The sequence below is a fragment of the Lepisma saccharinum genome, chromosome 11 (assembly GCF_977018435.1).
Source record: "Lepisma saccharinum chromosome 11, izLepSacc3.1, whole genome shotgun sequence".
In the NCBI taxonomy this organism is placed as follows: domain Eukaryota; kingdom Metazoa; phylum Arthropoda; class Insecta; order Zygentoma; family Lepismatidae; genus Lepisma; species Lepisma saccharinum.
Genome location: NC_139239.1, coordinates 14,844,515 through 14,860,567, shown reverse-complemented (window position 1 = coordinate 14,860,567; position 16,053 = coordinate 14,844,515). Strand labels below are relative to the sequence as shown.

The 16,053-nt window shown below is 36.3% G+C and overlaps 1 protein-coding gene across 1 annotated transcript in view; it reads left to right on the top strand.

Moving 5' to 3' along the window:
* The window catches only part of LOC145994647 (methyltransferase-like protein 25B), a 46,100-nt gene extending 31,767 nt beyond the window's left edge, over nucleotides 1–14,333 (top strand). The window contains exons 8-10 of the mRNA XM_083130751.1: nucleotides 1,550–1,659; nucleotides 9,163–9,350; nucleotides 13,605–14,333. Of these exons, the coding sequence (XP_082986877.1) occupies nucleotides 1,550–1,659; nucleotides 9,163–9,350; nucleotides 13,605–13,687 (381 nt within the window). The 3' untranslated portion in view covers nucleotides 13,688–14,333. The remainder of the gene's footprint in view (nucleotides 1–1,549; nucleotides 1,660–9,162; nucleotides 9,351–13,604) is intronic.
* The last annotated feature ends 1,720 nt before the right edge of the window (nucleotides 14,334–16,053 follow it).

Sequence of the window (16,053 nt, the reverse complement as noted above, 5' to 3'; positions counted from 1 at the left end):
ATAAAAAAAACACTGTCACGGACCACAATGCACCGGGTCTAAACAAGTGAGCAACGCGGACCGCTGATGGTCGGTTTCATACGCAAACACTACATTAAAGCACCCAAAGCTACGAATATAATCATGGTCTAGAGAGAGAAAACAGTTTCTCTCTGACCTACAGAGGTGCTGAAAATTAAAGTTTCTATCTGAAACTTTTAACTGTGAATGAATGTTCTAAAACTGTCTCTCTAAAATGTGAATGTCGAACTGCCAAATCGAACTGTCTATTTCCACTCTAAGTTTCCACTGCCCTCCGCTAAGTCCTTACTTCGTCTTTTCTTTCCGTTCTCCCTAGAATTGTCCTTCACTCTATTGGTCGTTGAACTTTTTGCTCCGCCCACACGTGGTCACTTCCGTATGTAGGGGCGATAATCGTAACACACGGGGGAGATAAGGGTGAGAATTGCTTACTGAGAGGCGATAATCGCATAGCATGAAAACACAATAGCACCTTGTTTGAGAGCTGATCTCGAGGAATGAAAAGCATCTGTTCTTAATTAATTTTAATGGCTCTCAGCTCAAATTTTATCGCACACAACTCGGACACTTCGGTAAAGTTATTCCTTCCTTTGCTGTCGAAATCGCATCGAAGCGAAAATATACGAAGAGAAATGTTCTGGCAGGGTTGGAGTTCAAGATTCTCTGCTATTTACTCTTGTCAATTCGACGTCAGTGAGCCAGACGGGCTGGCGGCGATCGTGGAAGTTATGCGTCTCGTGGAGAACACCATGTGTGGAGCAATTGTCTCGATTCCGAGCCTGGCCACCTGCAAAATCTCACGAGGACAGAGGATCTTTGTTCAAAACAAGGGAGAAAGTCTTCTTGGGGTTTTAAATTTTAAATGCCTGAAGTTTCAGGTGATTAGCTCCTTCTCGGCCGAAATCATCTTGATAGGCTCCATCTGGGCTGAAATTATCTTGACGTGAGCCAGAGTTTACATGAATTTGTATGGGACAGATATGGGAGTTTATGGGAGTTTATTGTCGGACACACTGTTTCCTTCGCCTTGAAGTAGGGGCGATGATATATGGGAGGCTTCATGGTAACGAACGTGGGTTTCTTGAGGCAGCTGGGTTTCTTCTCAGAGAGCAGAAAATAAGATCTTGGGGGAAAGCGTAGAAAGACCGATGGAGATTTGTAATTGGCACATGGTTATGGTAATTGGCACATCGGTTATAAAGTGATACATTGTTTACCTCTCACCATCATTTGTGACCTACAGCTTGTTTGAGATTGGTTGTGCTATGCAAAATGCTAAGGAAATTAGGACCAATTCTATCTGTGGAATGTGCCGTGGAATATGCATCAAGTGCTATAACATTCCTTCACTTTACATGGTAGAATTCAATCGTAGCAGAAATGTTAAGGGAAATACAGGCCTTATACATATACATCATGTATTGGTTCTCCGAAGTATCAGTGAAACAATCTTATTGTTACATGCTTCTTCCTCCCTCAAATGTTTATCTTTGTTCTTTATTATTTTGGTTTTCTTATTTCTTTTTAGATTCATTGCTACAGAGCAACACTGGAGAGAATTTTAGTTAAACATTGGCCACATCTTCGTCACTCAGGGTTAAGAAGTGTCAAACATGCCGACAGGATGGATTTCTCTGAGTATGTAATGTTCCTGGCTGTATTTATTTTTGTTTGGTTTTAAAATCTCAATTAATATAACTTTTTTAATGTAATGCTTTAACAAAAGTATGTGCAAAATAGGCTAGAGACATTTCCAAAATTTTCAATGTAAGAATGTTTTTTGGCTTACAGACAGTCTGGGTTACACATCACCCCATGTTATGTGATTTCCTAGGATCATTTGGTTTGAAAGTTAGTTGCTAAGAGCGGAACAACGTGCTAACTGCATTCTATGAAGTAGGAACTTTTGTGTGGTTTTTAAACATAAAAGAAAATTATAAATCAAAATTACCATAATTGGTAATTTGATTTTTTCTTTATAATCCAGATATTTTTGTTTATATATAAATTTAAATAAAAGATTACCTGTGGCAAGCAGCAGATTGTCGTGACCTCATTGCCCTCAAAATCATCATCTTGAACCCTTTTAGTTTGTGCAAATTTATTGGATATACTCTTTCACTTACTTGCCTGATAATTGGCTAAAGTAGGTTCAAGAATTGACAACTTTTGTGTTTTTACATTTAACAGGTGTTGTACAACTATTGTCCAACAAGACAGGTGACATGCATAGCCCCTTGTTCTCTATACACTTGTATGCACTATAATCACTAGGGAATGGATTTCTAGGTCCATACCTATTTTTTTTTTTTTTTTGCTACATTCTAGCAGTGATTCTGCCAGCCTGAAATAAGTGGAGGGGGGAAGGGCTACAGTGCATATTTTACAATCAGAACTTAAGATAAATCAATGAGATGTTGCATTTTGTTCCATCATATACAAAAGTACTTTTAGGCACGAATCTTTTATGTCAAATAAAATGCAATAATTATATTGTTTCTTTTCCTAAGCAATTATTGAGTGGAATAATATCAGAGTCTTACTATTCATGTGAGGAGTACAAAATACACCATACAAACTACACTCATTACTTTATCAACTCGCTGGATATTCGTATAAATACAACACGTAACACTATTTCTATTTAAACAGTGTGACTAACTTGTTGCTAAAATGAGAAAATTAGGCACAGCAAGAAACTACGATAAGATATACGTCTGTTTTTATGAGCAGCCACAACCTTTTTTAAATCCAAAGATTTTGTAAGCTCTGCAAGAACAGGACGGATAGAGCACTTAACCTCTCGTCACCAATTTGATTTCGAAGGTTTGTCGCAAGCAACCGTTGATGGGGATATAAACATTTCAATAACACAGAGCTGGCAAAGTTCGTAAAAGGAAATTTTGTATGTTTCAATCATTGCAAGCAGCTGCTGAAGGTCTTTATTTTGGTTTTCATTCTGCCTCATAGTGTGCCATGACTCTAAACTGTCCAACAGTAGGGAGCGTATAAAGATTGTAGCTTTTCATTCTTCAGAAAAGTGGCACTAACTTCATAAAGTAGGCATCAAATAAGCTAAATCACCCTTGAATAGAAACTGTATTAATGATACCATTTTCTCTTCCATTATGAAATATCTTACTTTTCTTGTTCAACGACAGGAATTCAGAACTTTGGGCTACAAATGGGGAGGATGTGAGAAATATCATCCACACGTGCCACTCTCAAGGAACAAAAATATTTTCACTACAAACCCACCTCCACTACGAGACAAATATATTGACAATTGACATAAAATCAATGAATATATGTAGTTGTAACTCTTGCACTGGACATTTTGGTTAGAGAAGTGACTGCTGAAGATTATAATTTTATTTCAGAATATATTATGCTCTGAATATTGATCAGAATTGGATCAAAATGTTTACTTGATTGGATTTGTATTAAGATCCACTATATACACAGAAGCTAATTGGGACAAGACCTACAGCGTATAGTGGAATCCAAGCCACTTAATGATATGTGCCTCCACCGGGGATCGAATCTGGAACCCCTTAATTTCAAGGCAACAGTGTTGCTGCTAGATAACCAGGGTGGGGAGGTCCAATTTTAATATTTCCAATTCTTAACATTTAAGAATTAGTTACTTTGTGTACTCTTTGATTTCTTATTGTCCTATTTCTCTCTCTCTTGAATATTTGCAACAATAAGGATAGATATAAGGATGAAAACAATGAGAGAACATCGATGACACTCATACCATTATCGGTACTCGAATGAGGAACCAACAAACAGAAAAGAACATTGATGGCTCTTTAGAGATGTTGAACGTTGTCCTACTAAAAGAAAATTCATTTTACACATCTGTTAGATTTATTCAGGAATATAGCAATACGATTTATGGAGCCTAATAATGTACACATATAGCTGCATATGCCAACAATTAAAGAACAATCCACAGCCAGTGAATATGTTATTCCCCCAACGAGGCAGGTAACAAATTTCGTAGCAAGTTTGACTGGCACTCATGATTGCCGCATTACGTAGTATCAAATGGTAGCCACTGCTACCAGGTATATCTGCATATACCTCCCTCTCCTTGATTTTAGATCACATCGTATTGAAAGTAACTTCGCATCTAACTGAAATAGAAAATGTACTTGAACATTGTACTTGCCTCAATGGAATTTTAATAATGGAAAATGTAAACTTCAACTTTTTGGTCAAAATGTGTCTACCATACTACAGAAATCTTGGGGGCTACAGGGGGAACTGAGGCTGGCTTTGGGGGCTTCAGTCCCCCCCCAGCCCCCCTGTAGTGCCATCCCTGCATCCTAGACATTTGCTATTTCATGTACACAGCACCCCTCTACTGAAATTCTATGGGACCTAAAAATGCCCAAATGAACTATAAATTCCTATAAATGCCTAAAACCGTATTTTGACCTGAAAAATACCTTTTAAACCTTTTGTAACTTTAAAAATAACTTTTAATTAAGAACGACCCTTAATTTCCACCACAAAGCTTTGAGACCCTTGAACATTGAGAACTTGAAGGAATCGGAGTGCCAAAAGAAGCAATCCAACCAAAAGCGGTGTCAACGTCTCTGCAAATCTCCACCATCTTCCAGACTGCATCACAAAACTGGAAAAATGTGGAGCAAACTGACCCGATGTTAAATGTTGTACTTTCCAGGCAATTAGAGGGACGTAGGCGTAGTATACCAAACAAAAATGTAAACTGTTTTGATACAGAATCCTAGCTACAAATTCATTCAGTTGTTAAAACAGGGCCGGCATTATTCCCGGCCTCCGACAGTGTAAGATCGCGGGAAGATTCCAGGAATACCCCCATGTGATTAGCTGTTTTTCGAGTGCCTGCTGTGATGAGCAGGAAAGACAATCCTGTAAGTAACCAATCACCTTGCCTATTTCCCCCATTGACACAACACGAGCTATCGAAATTGAAACTCCGGTAATCCGGTAATTGACCCTCTGATAAATTACTTGTTAGTAAAAATTAGCGAAATAAATATGCATATTTGTGTAGCCTATTTCCCCCCAAATACGAATCGATCTGTATACAGTTCCTTCTATCAAACTTTAGAATCACTTTATGAGCAGGGGTCTTCCCTTATTATTGCAGGGGATTTTAATTTCCCTGAGATGAAGGGGGCGGATCACAATCTCTTATTTTCAAACGAAGCTTGCGTAGAATTGAGTCATTTCATGTCACTCCACCTACTAAACAGCTTCAATGACATAAAAAATGATAACCAACGAACGTTAGATTTGATTTTAAGTAACGTTAAAAGCATAACAGTCACAAGGGAATCCGATCCTCTCGTACCAGAAGACATTCATCACCCAGCTTTAAATATTGACATTTCCATGACTAAATTTAAATCTATCACGAAAAATTCAATTCAAGCAGAATATAACTATAACTTTAGGAATGCAGACTTTTTAAAAATGTATAATCTTATGAGAGCTGTAAATTGGAATGATCTGAAGAAATACACTAATATTAATACCGCTATTGATAAGTTCTATGAAATGGTGTATGACATATTTAACAAATGCGTACCTTCAACGAAAACTCAACCGAAGAAATTTCCGAGCTGGTTCTCACGGGAAATTATAAATAATATCAGGAAAAAAGCATATCATAGGCAAAAATGGAAAAATAACGCTCCCCACGCTGAACATCATCATGAGAAATTTAAAGAACTTCGGAATATTGTTAAACGAGGGATTCAAAAAGCATATATGCATTATATTTCAAGCACAGAGTATAACATACTTCATACCCCTAATCTCATCTTCAGCTTTGCCAAAAATATGAAAAAACAAAAAAGAGCAGAACCTTTTCAATATCAAGGTAAAGTACTTTCTGACACTCTAGAAGTAACAACAGCATTTGCTAAATATTTGCAATCGGTGTACCGGCAGGATGATGGAAAAAATAAGACTTTGAATATTCAAACTTACAGTGAAATCGATAAACTAAACCTATCAGATATTAGTCTTAAAGAAATCTTAAAGTCTTAAAGATGCCATTAAAAATCTTAAACCGAAAAAATCTATTGGTTCCGATAAAATGCCACCTTACATACTTAAAGGATGCGGTGAGATACTCAAATAGCCCCTGCACACGCTGTTCAATCTTGTACTTTCCACCTCAACATTTCCAGATATTTGGAAATTAGCAAAAATTACCCCGATACCAAAAACAAATAAGCAAAATGATGTAGAGAATTACAGGCCGATAGCAGTCCTGGCAGCACCTGCCAAGCTCTTAGAGCAAATTCTTTACAAGCACATTTCTTTTCACATACGATCAGTGATCTCTCCTTATCAACATGGTTTCTTATAAAAAAAGTCTGTCTGTACCAACCTATCAGAAATAACTCATTTTATCGCAACCGCGATGGATAGCGGAGCTCAAGTAGATGTAATATATACAGATTTTTCGAAAGCGTTTGATACCGTAAACCATAGAATCTTAATAGAAAAACTGAAATCATACAATCTATCGAATCCGATGTTACAATTGTGTCAATCCTACTTAACAAACCGCAAACAGTACGTAACGTTTCAGGGAAATACTTCCGATGAATTTGAAGCTACATCCGGAGTTCCCCAAGGCTCTAACCTTGGTCCCTTATTCTTTCTCATGTACATAAATGATCTTCACGAACATCCGAATCAATCGGGTAAACTACTTTTTGCGGACGATTTAAAAATATACAAAAGAATTTGCAGTTACAGTGACTGTACCGAGTTACAAGCGGACATAAACAGTCTTGTGGAATGGTGCAAAAGCAACAAACTAATCTTAAATAGCGAAAAATGTTACCAAATGTCATATACTCGAAACACTACATCAATAAAATACGACTATTGCATAAATAAAGAAAAATTAAAACAGGTAGAAACAATCAAAGATCTAGGAGTTCTGTTTGATTCTAAACTTACATTTCACGCGCACGTTAACTTTGTAACAAACGAGGCTTACAGACTTCTGGGATTTATAATGCGTACATGCAAAGAGTTCAAAAATGTCGGAAGCTTAATGATGCTTTATAATGCTTACGTTAGAGCGAAAATTGAATACGCAAGCATAGTGTGGCACCCTCAAACCCAGCAAGATGTAAACAAAATAGAACAAATTCAAAGTAAATTCTTAAGACACTTAAAGTACAAACTAGATGGTATATACCCTCAAATGGAATCCCGTGAGAACCTTCTCAGATATTTTAACCTAACAACTCTCAACAACAGATGCATCATGCATCAGCTCATTTTCCTCCACAAAATTTTAAATAATCTCATCGAAGCTCCTTTCGCCCTGTCACAGCTCGACTTCTACGTCCCCTCAAGCAAATTACGACCAAGAACGCAACTCTTCAGCCTCCGTCGTAATAGAACCAACGCTCTGACAATATCCCCAATTTGGAATATGTGTAAAACATTTAATGATACCATCAAAAGTGAAAACAGTGTGGACTTATTTTGCCAAACCGCAATTTTGAAAAGGAGTATACTAAAATTACATAAATTACGATAGAACCTAAGATTTATATGTTTGTTAAATGTTTTCTGTCTATATACTACATTCATCTGTGCAATATTTCAATAATGTTATCACAAAATTATTGTATAATGAACGCCATTAATGGGTAATATACCTGTTGCGTTCAATTTCTGAAATAAATAAATAAATAAATAAACAGTAGGTGAAAGGGGTGGGTTTGCTCCGGAAACTACAACTGCCCTAGTATAGAGGCTGTTCATCAAGGAGAGAAAACTACTGCTAACCTGCCAGTTGAGTTGTTTTTTTTTAGCACACTTTATGCACAGATAGACTAATCAGGACTTGACCTACAGTTTAAAGTGGGATCCGAACCACTATGTGCCTCCAACGGATATCGAACCTACGACCTCTTAATTACAAGTCGACGACGTCACCACTGTACCTCGGGGAGAACAAAGCCTGCCTTGGGAATCAGCAGCAGTTGCATTTATGGAGTGTGCACCAATAACTTCCTGCGGCGTGGTGAGAAGGTTCTACATGTACAGTCATGGACACTTCTGGATTCTAACGATCACATTGAAAGTTAATGGGATTCTTACAACCTAGAAGTGTCCGTGACTGTACAATGACCTACTCATGGATGACTGGAAGAACTTCTCCGCAGAGGACATTGAAAAGCATATGGTGGTGCAGTACTTTAAAATATGATAAAAGTTTTTTACATTGTTAAAATTGTATTTTTTATAATCAAAGAATGATATTCATTGCACTAAAAATAGTGACTTTTGCATGCAAATTACATCTAAAACCAGTTATTTCATAAAATTATTATTATTTAATAATTATGCATTTTCATTTATTATTAAGTACGTAAAAGTCCTAAAATGAAGTTTATAAAGTCCTAAATATCTAATAATCACATAGTGTCTCTTGTGCACTTGTGTTGTAACCACCTCTGTCAGATTTCAACTGCTAGACGTCTCGTTTTCTTTGTTGTTGAATTTTACTTGTACTTTGTGTCAAATTTTATTGTGCTTTTGCATATACTCTTGAAAATTCCAATTTACATGCACAGTGTGGAAATTCTTTATGATGATTTTACTTCTGATTTTGAAGTTATTGACGATTTTGATCCAAGGAAGAAGTTTTTTTTGTTTTTTCATTAGTTATTTCTATATTATGTATTCGAAATATGTTTTCAGTTACTTTTATTTTTCTTTCTATAAATTGTTACAGAAAAAAGTCATTAATGTAACATGCAAAGAAAAATGTCTCGTGAATTTCAGAAAAAAATAGTAAATAATAATACACACAGCATCATATTATCTGTAATTTTCTAAAAAAAAAATGTAGTAAATTTGCAGTATTTTCAGACCAGTCTACAAAGTGTTAGGTTTCATGTTGTATTGCTGCAATTGTTTATCTAGCAAATATCACTAGATGTTTGTAGCCTTGCCAAAAATTTATGTTGAAAGTGATAGAAGGAATCTTAGAGGTAGACGGGACTGTATAGAATTAAATACAGGGTCGCAGGCTAATTAACAAAAGCCTAAGGTCAGATTTTGTATGTCTTACACAACTAACTCAAGTTGCTGTTTTTTTAGGTACACAAAATTGGCTGTGAGTAAGCTGGGATTGCAGATTCCGGAGGAAGATTTAATGTCAGACGAAACCAGCAAGAACTTGGCAGATTGGAAGAGGGTGGTCATTTTCTACTCACTTCGACTCATGCTTGCTCCTTTGATAGAGACCGTTCTCCTGTTTGATAGACTTTTGTATCTGCACGAGCATGGTGAGTAACACATTTAAGTTTCATGTAAATGTATCAGTGGCATATTCTGAAAATTTGACCCAGTTTTCTGGAACTCATTCATTGTACATATTAATTGGATATAATTGAAATAAAACACTAGGGTAGGCCACTTTTTTTTTTTTTTTTTCAAAAAAATTAAAATTGAAAAATCCTTCTTTCGAAAACAAAATTTTTTTTCAAAAAATTATGTTTTTTCCGAAAACAAAAAAAAACAGGTTGTTTAGAACCGAATTAAAAAAACACAAGACTATTTTTTCTTTTAAAAAACTGAAAATCGAAAAGTTTGAGTTTTCGTAACCTACCATCTTCAGGTAAATGCTACATTTCACTGCCGTATGCCGTGAGGTAAATTGTAACATATCGCCATTGGGCTCCACTCCTCAGGTGATGTTTCAGTCTGATAAGATGTATGGTCTTTCAGAATTTTTCTTTTGATATGATTTTTGCTCAGCTGTTCCACAGAATCCAGTCGAGGAAAGCCAGTAGCAATTAGAACATGTTGTATTCCTTCAAACCAGTCAAGCAGGCAGTCAGGCAGCCATCACATCCGGGCAGGTAGCCAGTTCAGCGCCAACTAATCAATTGTGAATAACCCAAGTTAGCAGTTTAAAATGTGTGTAGTTTGTGTGTGCTTCTAAATACCGGCAATATGCAATAATTTGTGTGTAATAAAAGAAAGGGAAGTTTCCTGGGCAGGTCAGGTCAAGGAAAATAGTGTTAACAAGACAAGAATTTCAAACAAGACTATGAAAATTTGAAACAACTTCAAAACAGTCCAACTTTGTAGAAGCTTCTGTAGCCACATTGTTAACATCATTGTAGGAATGGTCACTCAGTATACATATATAAACAGTTGGCTTTGTGCTTTGGCAACAATACTGTGTGCTTCAGACCCGTACCTAGTATTTTTTCTTGGGGGAGGCCACATCTGAAAATATGGAACTAGATGATCCAAAATGCTGTTGGATTGATGAAATTAGGTTATTTTATGTCGCTTTTCTATCACTTTTGGTCAATTGCGATTATGAGGATGAGTGATAATGTGATAAAATTGATGAAGGGGCACTCGCATAGAACACCCCATGCCAAGGCTGGAATTCAAACATAGGACCACTCGAGTCTTAGCGTGATGTGAAAACCACATTCTGCATGGCGGTCAGCAAAATGCTGGAGTATTAGATGTGACCATCCAGGGCTGCCGTTAGGTGTGTGCGACGCATCCCATGGCACAGGGCATCGTGCTTTCGAAATATGTAGGCCCTGTATAAGATTATTGAATCTTTTATTCACATATATTTGTTCTGCAAATGTGTTAACATTAGAATATAAGTGTGTAAATCTTTAAATGACACCAACACATATCTATACGTGCATTGAAAAATATAGACATAGAGGGTGTTGCTGTGAACCACAGATAAGCTTTCACAACATGTGAACAATTTTTTTGGATAGAATTGTGTTCACCGAGGTCTCATTTTGATGTAATGAATCATCTAGAACGACATTTTTATCCCACAGCCAGGAAGGAATCACCATCAGATTATGAATATGTCTCAATATAGCATCACGAGTCTTTAATGGAAACTTATTATATTATACTTGACAAGCAACAATGCATTAACTTAGCGAAAGAGAGAATCTCAGGATGGACTTCTTCTACAAGCATGATCCCATTTTCATAGGGCAGTGGTTCCAACCTTCGTGAGCCTGCAGCCCAGATTTTTTTTTTTTTTTAATTTTTTTATTATATAAATCAGTGCCCCGATCCCAACAATTTTACTTGTAAATAGCTTCCTGTTTCTTTTAACTTTATTTGTTAATTAATATGTACCTTGGAACTTAATATTAAGAAATAAATTATGACAATCGTAGAGTGTGTTAGCTCCATTATGTCTGGCTTTGTTGACAAATATAAAATTTGGTTTAAATTAGTTGGCAATGACTGGATCTAATAGTACAATCTTTTAGTTTCCTCTGGCCAGTATCATTAAATTTATTTGCTAAGTGCTAATTTTCATACATAGGTATGTTCAATTTTGGACACCGAGAAATCCAAATTAATCAGAATATTTCCACTTCATTATATTTGTTAATGAAAATTGCTGCGCAAACCATGGGGTCTGTCCGACAACTTCCCAATTTATCAGTTAGATAATTTCATCGTTCACTGCCACTGTAGCGGAAGCATTTCCTGTTACTGCAGTTGAACTCAAGCTGAAGCAAATGGTCATCTTTCCACTTTCCAGCTGGTTGCCAGCTTGGACTGCAAGTCACTTCACACTTATGGTTCACACAGAATTCACATTTGGAGGCTGATAGTCTCCTCTCAGAGGCTTTGATGTCCTTGCATAGCTGGTGAACCATTAACAAGCCGTGGTTCGTTTGTTTGAGTTGGTGTTTTAAGTCCACTTCGTGCATAGTAAGGCTAAACGGGACTGGACCTACAGTTTAAAGTGGAATCTGAACCACTATGTGCTTCCACCAGGTATCAAACCCGGGACCCCTTGATTACAAGGCAACGACGCTACCAATGCACCATCGGGGAGGCCCTGTGGTTTGTCAGTTGAGAAATACTGTGATAAAGTACTGATGTTATGTAAGTTATGTAAGTATGTTATTCGGTAGGAAAAGATGTCAGTAACAGTAGTGCATGGCTATATAAACAGGGTGTCTACCAGTCAAGATGTCAAGAAATCAACAGCTGGTCATGGAAGAGTCAAGAAATTATGCTTTTGGTCAAAAAGTTTTGCTATTTTGTACGTTATAGTGAACTTACATTGTTATATACCTGTACTGGGATTTGATAAAATTGAATATTTTGAAATCAAAAGTTGTATTGAGTTGTGGTTAAGATTTGTTCACTTTATTCCTTAAGAATTACATTTTTGTTTGCATGAAGTGTTGGCAAAATATTAAATAACGGGGCCACTCCTCATCCAGGATGAAGTCTGAAGCATTAATTTTTAGATGCATTAATAATAATTAAAACAAGTCTAAATCTCTTGTTAAAGTACAGCTTCAGTTTTCATCTCAATCGGCTTTATGATAGGGGTTTTTCATTGAATAAAAATGTGTTTCCTTAATTTTGCACCTATACCGAAGTAGGGGGTGATTAAGAAATATTAAAAAAAAGGGGAAAGGGAATGAAAGGTCAAGAAAAAGTCAAGAATTTTGAATTTGTTATTTTGGTAGACACCCTGATAAAGTATCATCACAGATAATCATATTATACAACTTAACCATCAAGAAAGTACGAGGCAAGTTCCAAACTGCAGTCTACAGGAAGCCAACCACGGTAAAACTGTTCATCCATAAGTCCAAAGCCCACTCCAGAATACAAAAAAGAAACATTTGGAACAATTTTCTAGCCAGGGGTTTACTAAGTACCACTCCAGAACAATTAAAGAAGAAAAAAGAGTACATATGAAACACAGCCATAGTCAACGGAAACGATGAAAAATACACACACATATATATCCTGAAGAAACCACATACTGTAGTGAAAGCTAGAGGAAAAAAGTAAGTACATGCCAAAACGTGACTTATTGTTTAGTGAAATGATGGCATGTGGTGTAAGTTATGCCTTAACCATCACTAAATTAATTTGGTTGTGCTAATTTTCATTGGCTTGTTGAAGTTTAAACACTGAAAAATTCCAATTAATACTAATTGGGAAATCAATGATTTAAGGAGCCACAGTCTCGTGAACGTTGAGAAACACTGTTCTGACACATATATCAATTACACATTTTATATACACGCACACACTGACTTGCGTCACACTCTGACATATTGTGTGATAAAAAGCAGTATATAAATTGTATTTTGGTGTTAAAATGGTGGATAAACCCTTATATTTCATTTTAAAACCACACTTATTTCACAAAATAAACATTTCCCTTCTAATAACACATTTTCATGTGGTTATTAGAGTGTTAAGTTTATTTCTGTGTTAGGAGTCAATTTTTGCTTCTCAAATATTTACAGCAGAATTAATACATCAGAAGGTGTTGTGTCTGTAAATAAATTAAATTTCTTGTTGAAGAGTTGATTTCATATTTGCAGTTCATTTTGCATAATTTCCTGACAACACATGTTAGAAAAATTCACCTCACAGCTTTCAAAAACATGAAAAATGAACATTACAGTGTGTTATTTCACATTTAGTGTTTTCGTCAAAAAATACAATGTGCATGCATCTAGCTATTACTGTGATTTTTTTTTCTCTTGCAGGCTCGCTTTCCTGTTTAGTACCTGTGTTTGATCCAAGAATGTCACCAAGGAACCATATTTTGATTGCTGGCAAATGGAACTAAGGTCTCGGTGTGATTGTAATTACAAGATAAATTCCATGATTCCTGGCTAAGAAATTGATGTGATTTCCATAATTATCCACTTACAAGAACCAACAGAGGATAATGAAACATTTGCACTCAACACATGAATAGTTAATCAGTACTTAATGATGATATGTGTAATTCAAGCATTCTTACAGTTTGCATCGTAATCAATTTCATATTGAACAATGCAAGCAGCATCTGTGGTGCATATTTATGGAATGTATGCTTCACCATTTTAAAATATAATGTATTATGAAATATAACAGTTTTCAAAACACACTACACACTGGTGATGTTGGTGGTTTTAAGCAAGATAGAACCAGAGTTACTAACCTTTCCTTTTGGTTTGATCATATTGTGAAGAAAATGGCTCACAGTTTTGTATCCTGAGTAAGGCATGGATGTATGTATTCCCATCGCCTATTCCATCAGTTTGTCATTCATACTCATCATCGTGATTAACCTTGAGAGAGAGAAAAGCGACATAAAATAACCAAATATTGTTACAAATCCTTCCAGACTAGGTATGGTCGATATCAAAAATTAGGTATCACAATATATCGTCAAGAAAATGTCATCACACATCATATAATATGATATTTTTTCTATATCATGATATTGGCAATATCATATATATATATCGTCTCCAGGATATATATATGCGATGTGTATCATGGAGACAAAGCACGATACATATTGTGGAGACCATTGCTGACACGATATACGTGGCCATGATATATATTGCCAAACTATTGTGATAATATACAAGGGTTGGATAAAAAGTAATGGCAACACTGCTGTCCCGTAAAAGGGGTGAGTCACAGCGCCATAAGCATTTCGTGGCTGATAAAGGAATGTCAGACGAGGAAGTATAGTGAGTGGGAGCGATTGTATGTTATTCAGTCAAAAACAGCAGTGCTCTGAAGCAGAGGATGAGAGTGCAAGCGCCCTAACAATATGTGTAGGCCAGAAGAACAACGTCTCTCAGGCAGACGGTCAACTCAGCCTACTACTGCACCTTCTTGCAACACCACCTTCGTCTCGCATTAAGAAGGAAGCAACGGCACGTTCTGGCACGGTGTCCCATCATCCTGCTTGACAATGCAAGGTGTCACACTGTGAACACTGTGACGGTGCTCCTGCATAACTGGTAGTGGGAGGTACTGGAACATCCACCGTATTCATCGGTATGAGACCGTGTGATTACGACATTTTTGCCAAAATGAAGGAACCACTGGGCGGGAAGCACTACGACAAGCGCGAAGCCATCATACGTGCTATAGGGCGGTCACTGCGGGACATCGACAGAGATGGACGAGCTGACGGTGTACGACTCCTTTCATACGTGTGGCAGAAGATCGTAGAGATGGGGGGCGATTACATTGAAGGAATGTAACACATGCTTCTCTGCCAATACAGTCATGTACCAATTATACCAGTGTTGCCATTATTTTTTATCCAACCCTTGTATATCACATCGTCAAAATATCATGATTAGGGTCCAGGTCTTTATGTTATAACATATTTTTTTATGTGGCATCGAATCAAATACTGGGGTGAAATCTTTTCGTATCTGATAAAAATCAGCCAAAATTGACAAACTTGGTAAGGCATATTTTGATAAATTTTAACAATTTATTTTTTTTACACCATATTTCTTCCAATTTTTCTCATAATAAAACATATTTCTGTATAATTTCGTAATTGTCTTGCTTATAATTTTATTCATTTTATAATTTATTATTCGTATCTTTAGTGAAACGGGTAGTTTATATTATTGATGGCAGGATAATGAAATTATGGACAAACAAATTAAAAGCAGATGCCGTCTTTTGTTACCAACTAGAACAGAACAATAATTCCCCCCCTTTTTTTTATCATGCTGACAATTGTTATCCATGTGAACATTATTGAGGGGAAAATGTTCTGTAATTGTTGTGTGGAGTTCTCATTTTTTACCTTTTTTTTTTTGCTTCCAACAATCAGTCAAAAGTAAAAATAACATTCGGTACGTTACAGCCCCTGCACTATCAGCAATAGATACGGGAGTTTCAAGATAACTTGTCGTTTGAGCCACACACGTATCAATGTGTATACTCTGTCCCGGTTATTTCTGGAGCAGGCAAATGAAAACAAGTGTCTGTGCAAGAGAGGCGTGAGATGGCTCCACCACACAGTTTCCACAATGGTGTAAATCTGACATAATAGTAAATGAAACAGGATAATTACAGTTAATTACAGTGAACCTCATAATAGTACATGTGTGAATTACTCACTCGTGGCAAACTAATAATGCTTTCTAAAAATTCCTTAAAAAAATATTTTTAAAAACATCTAAAAAC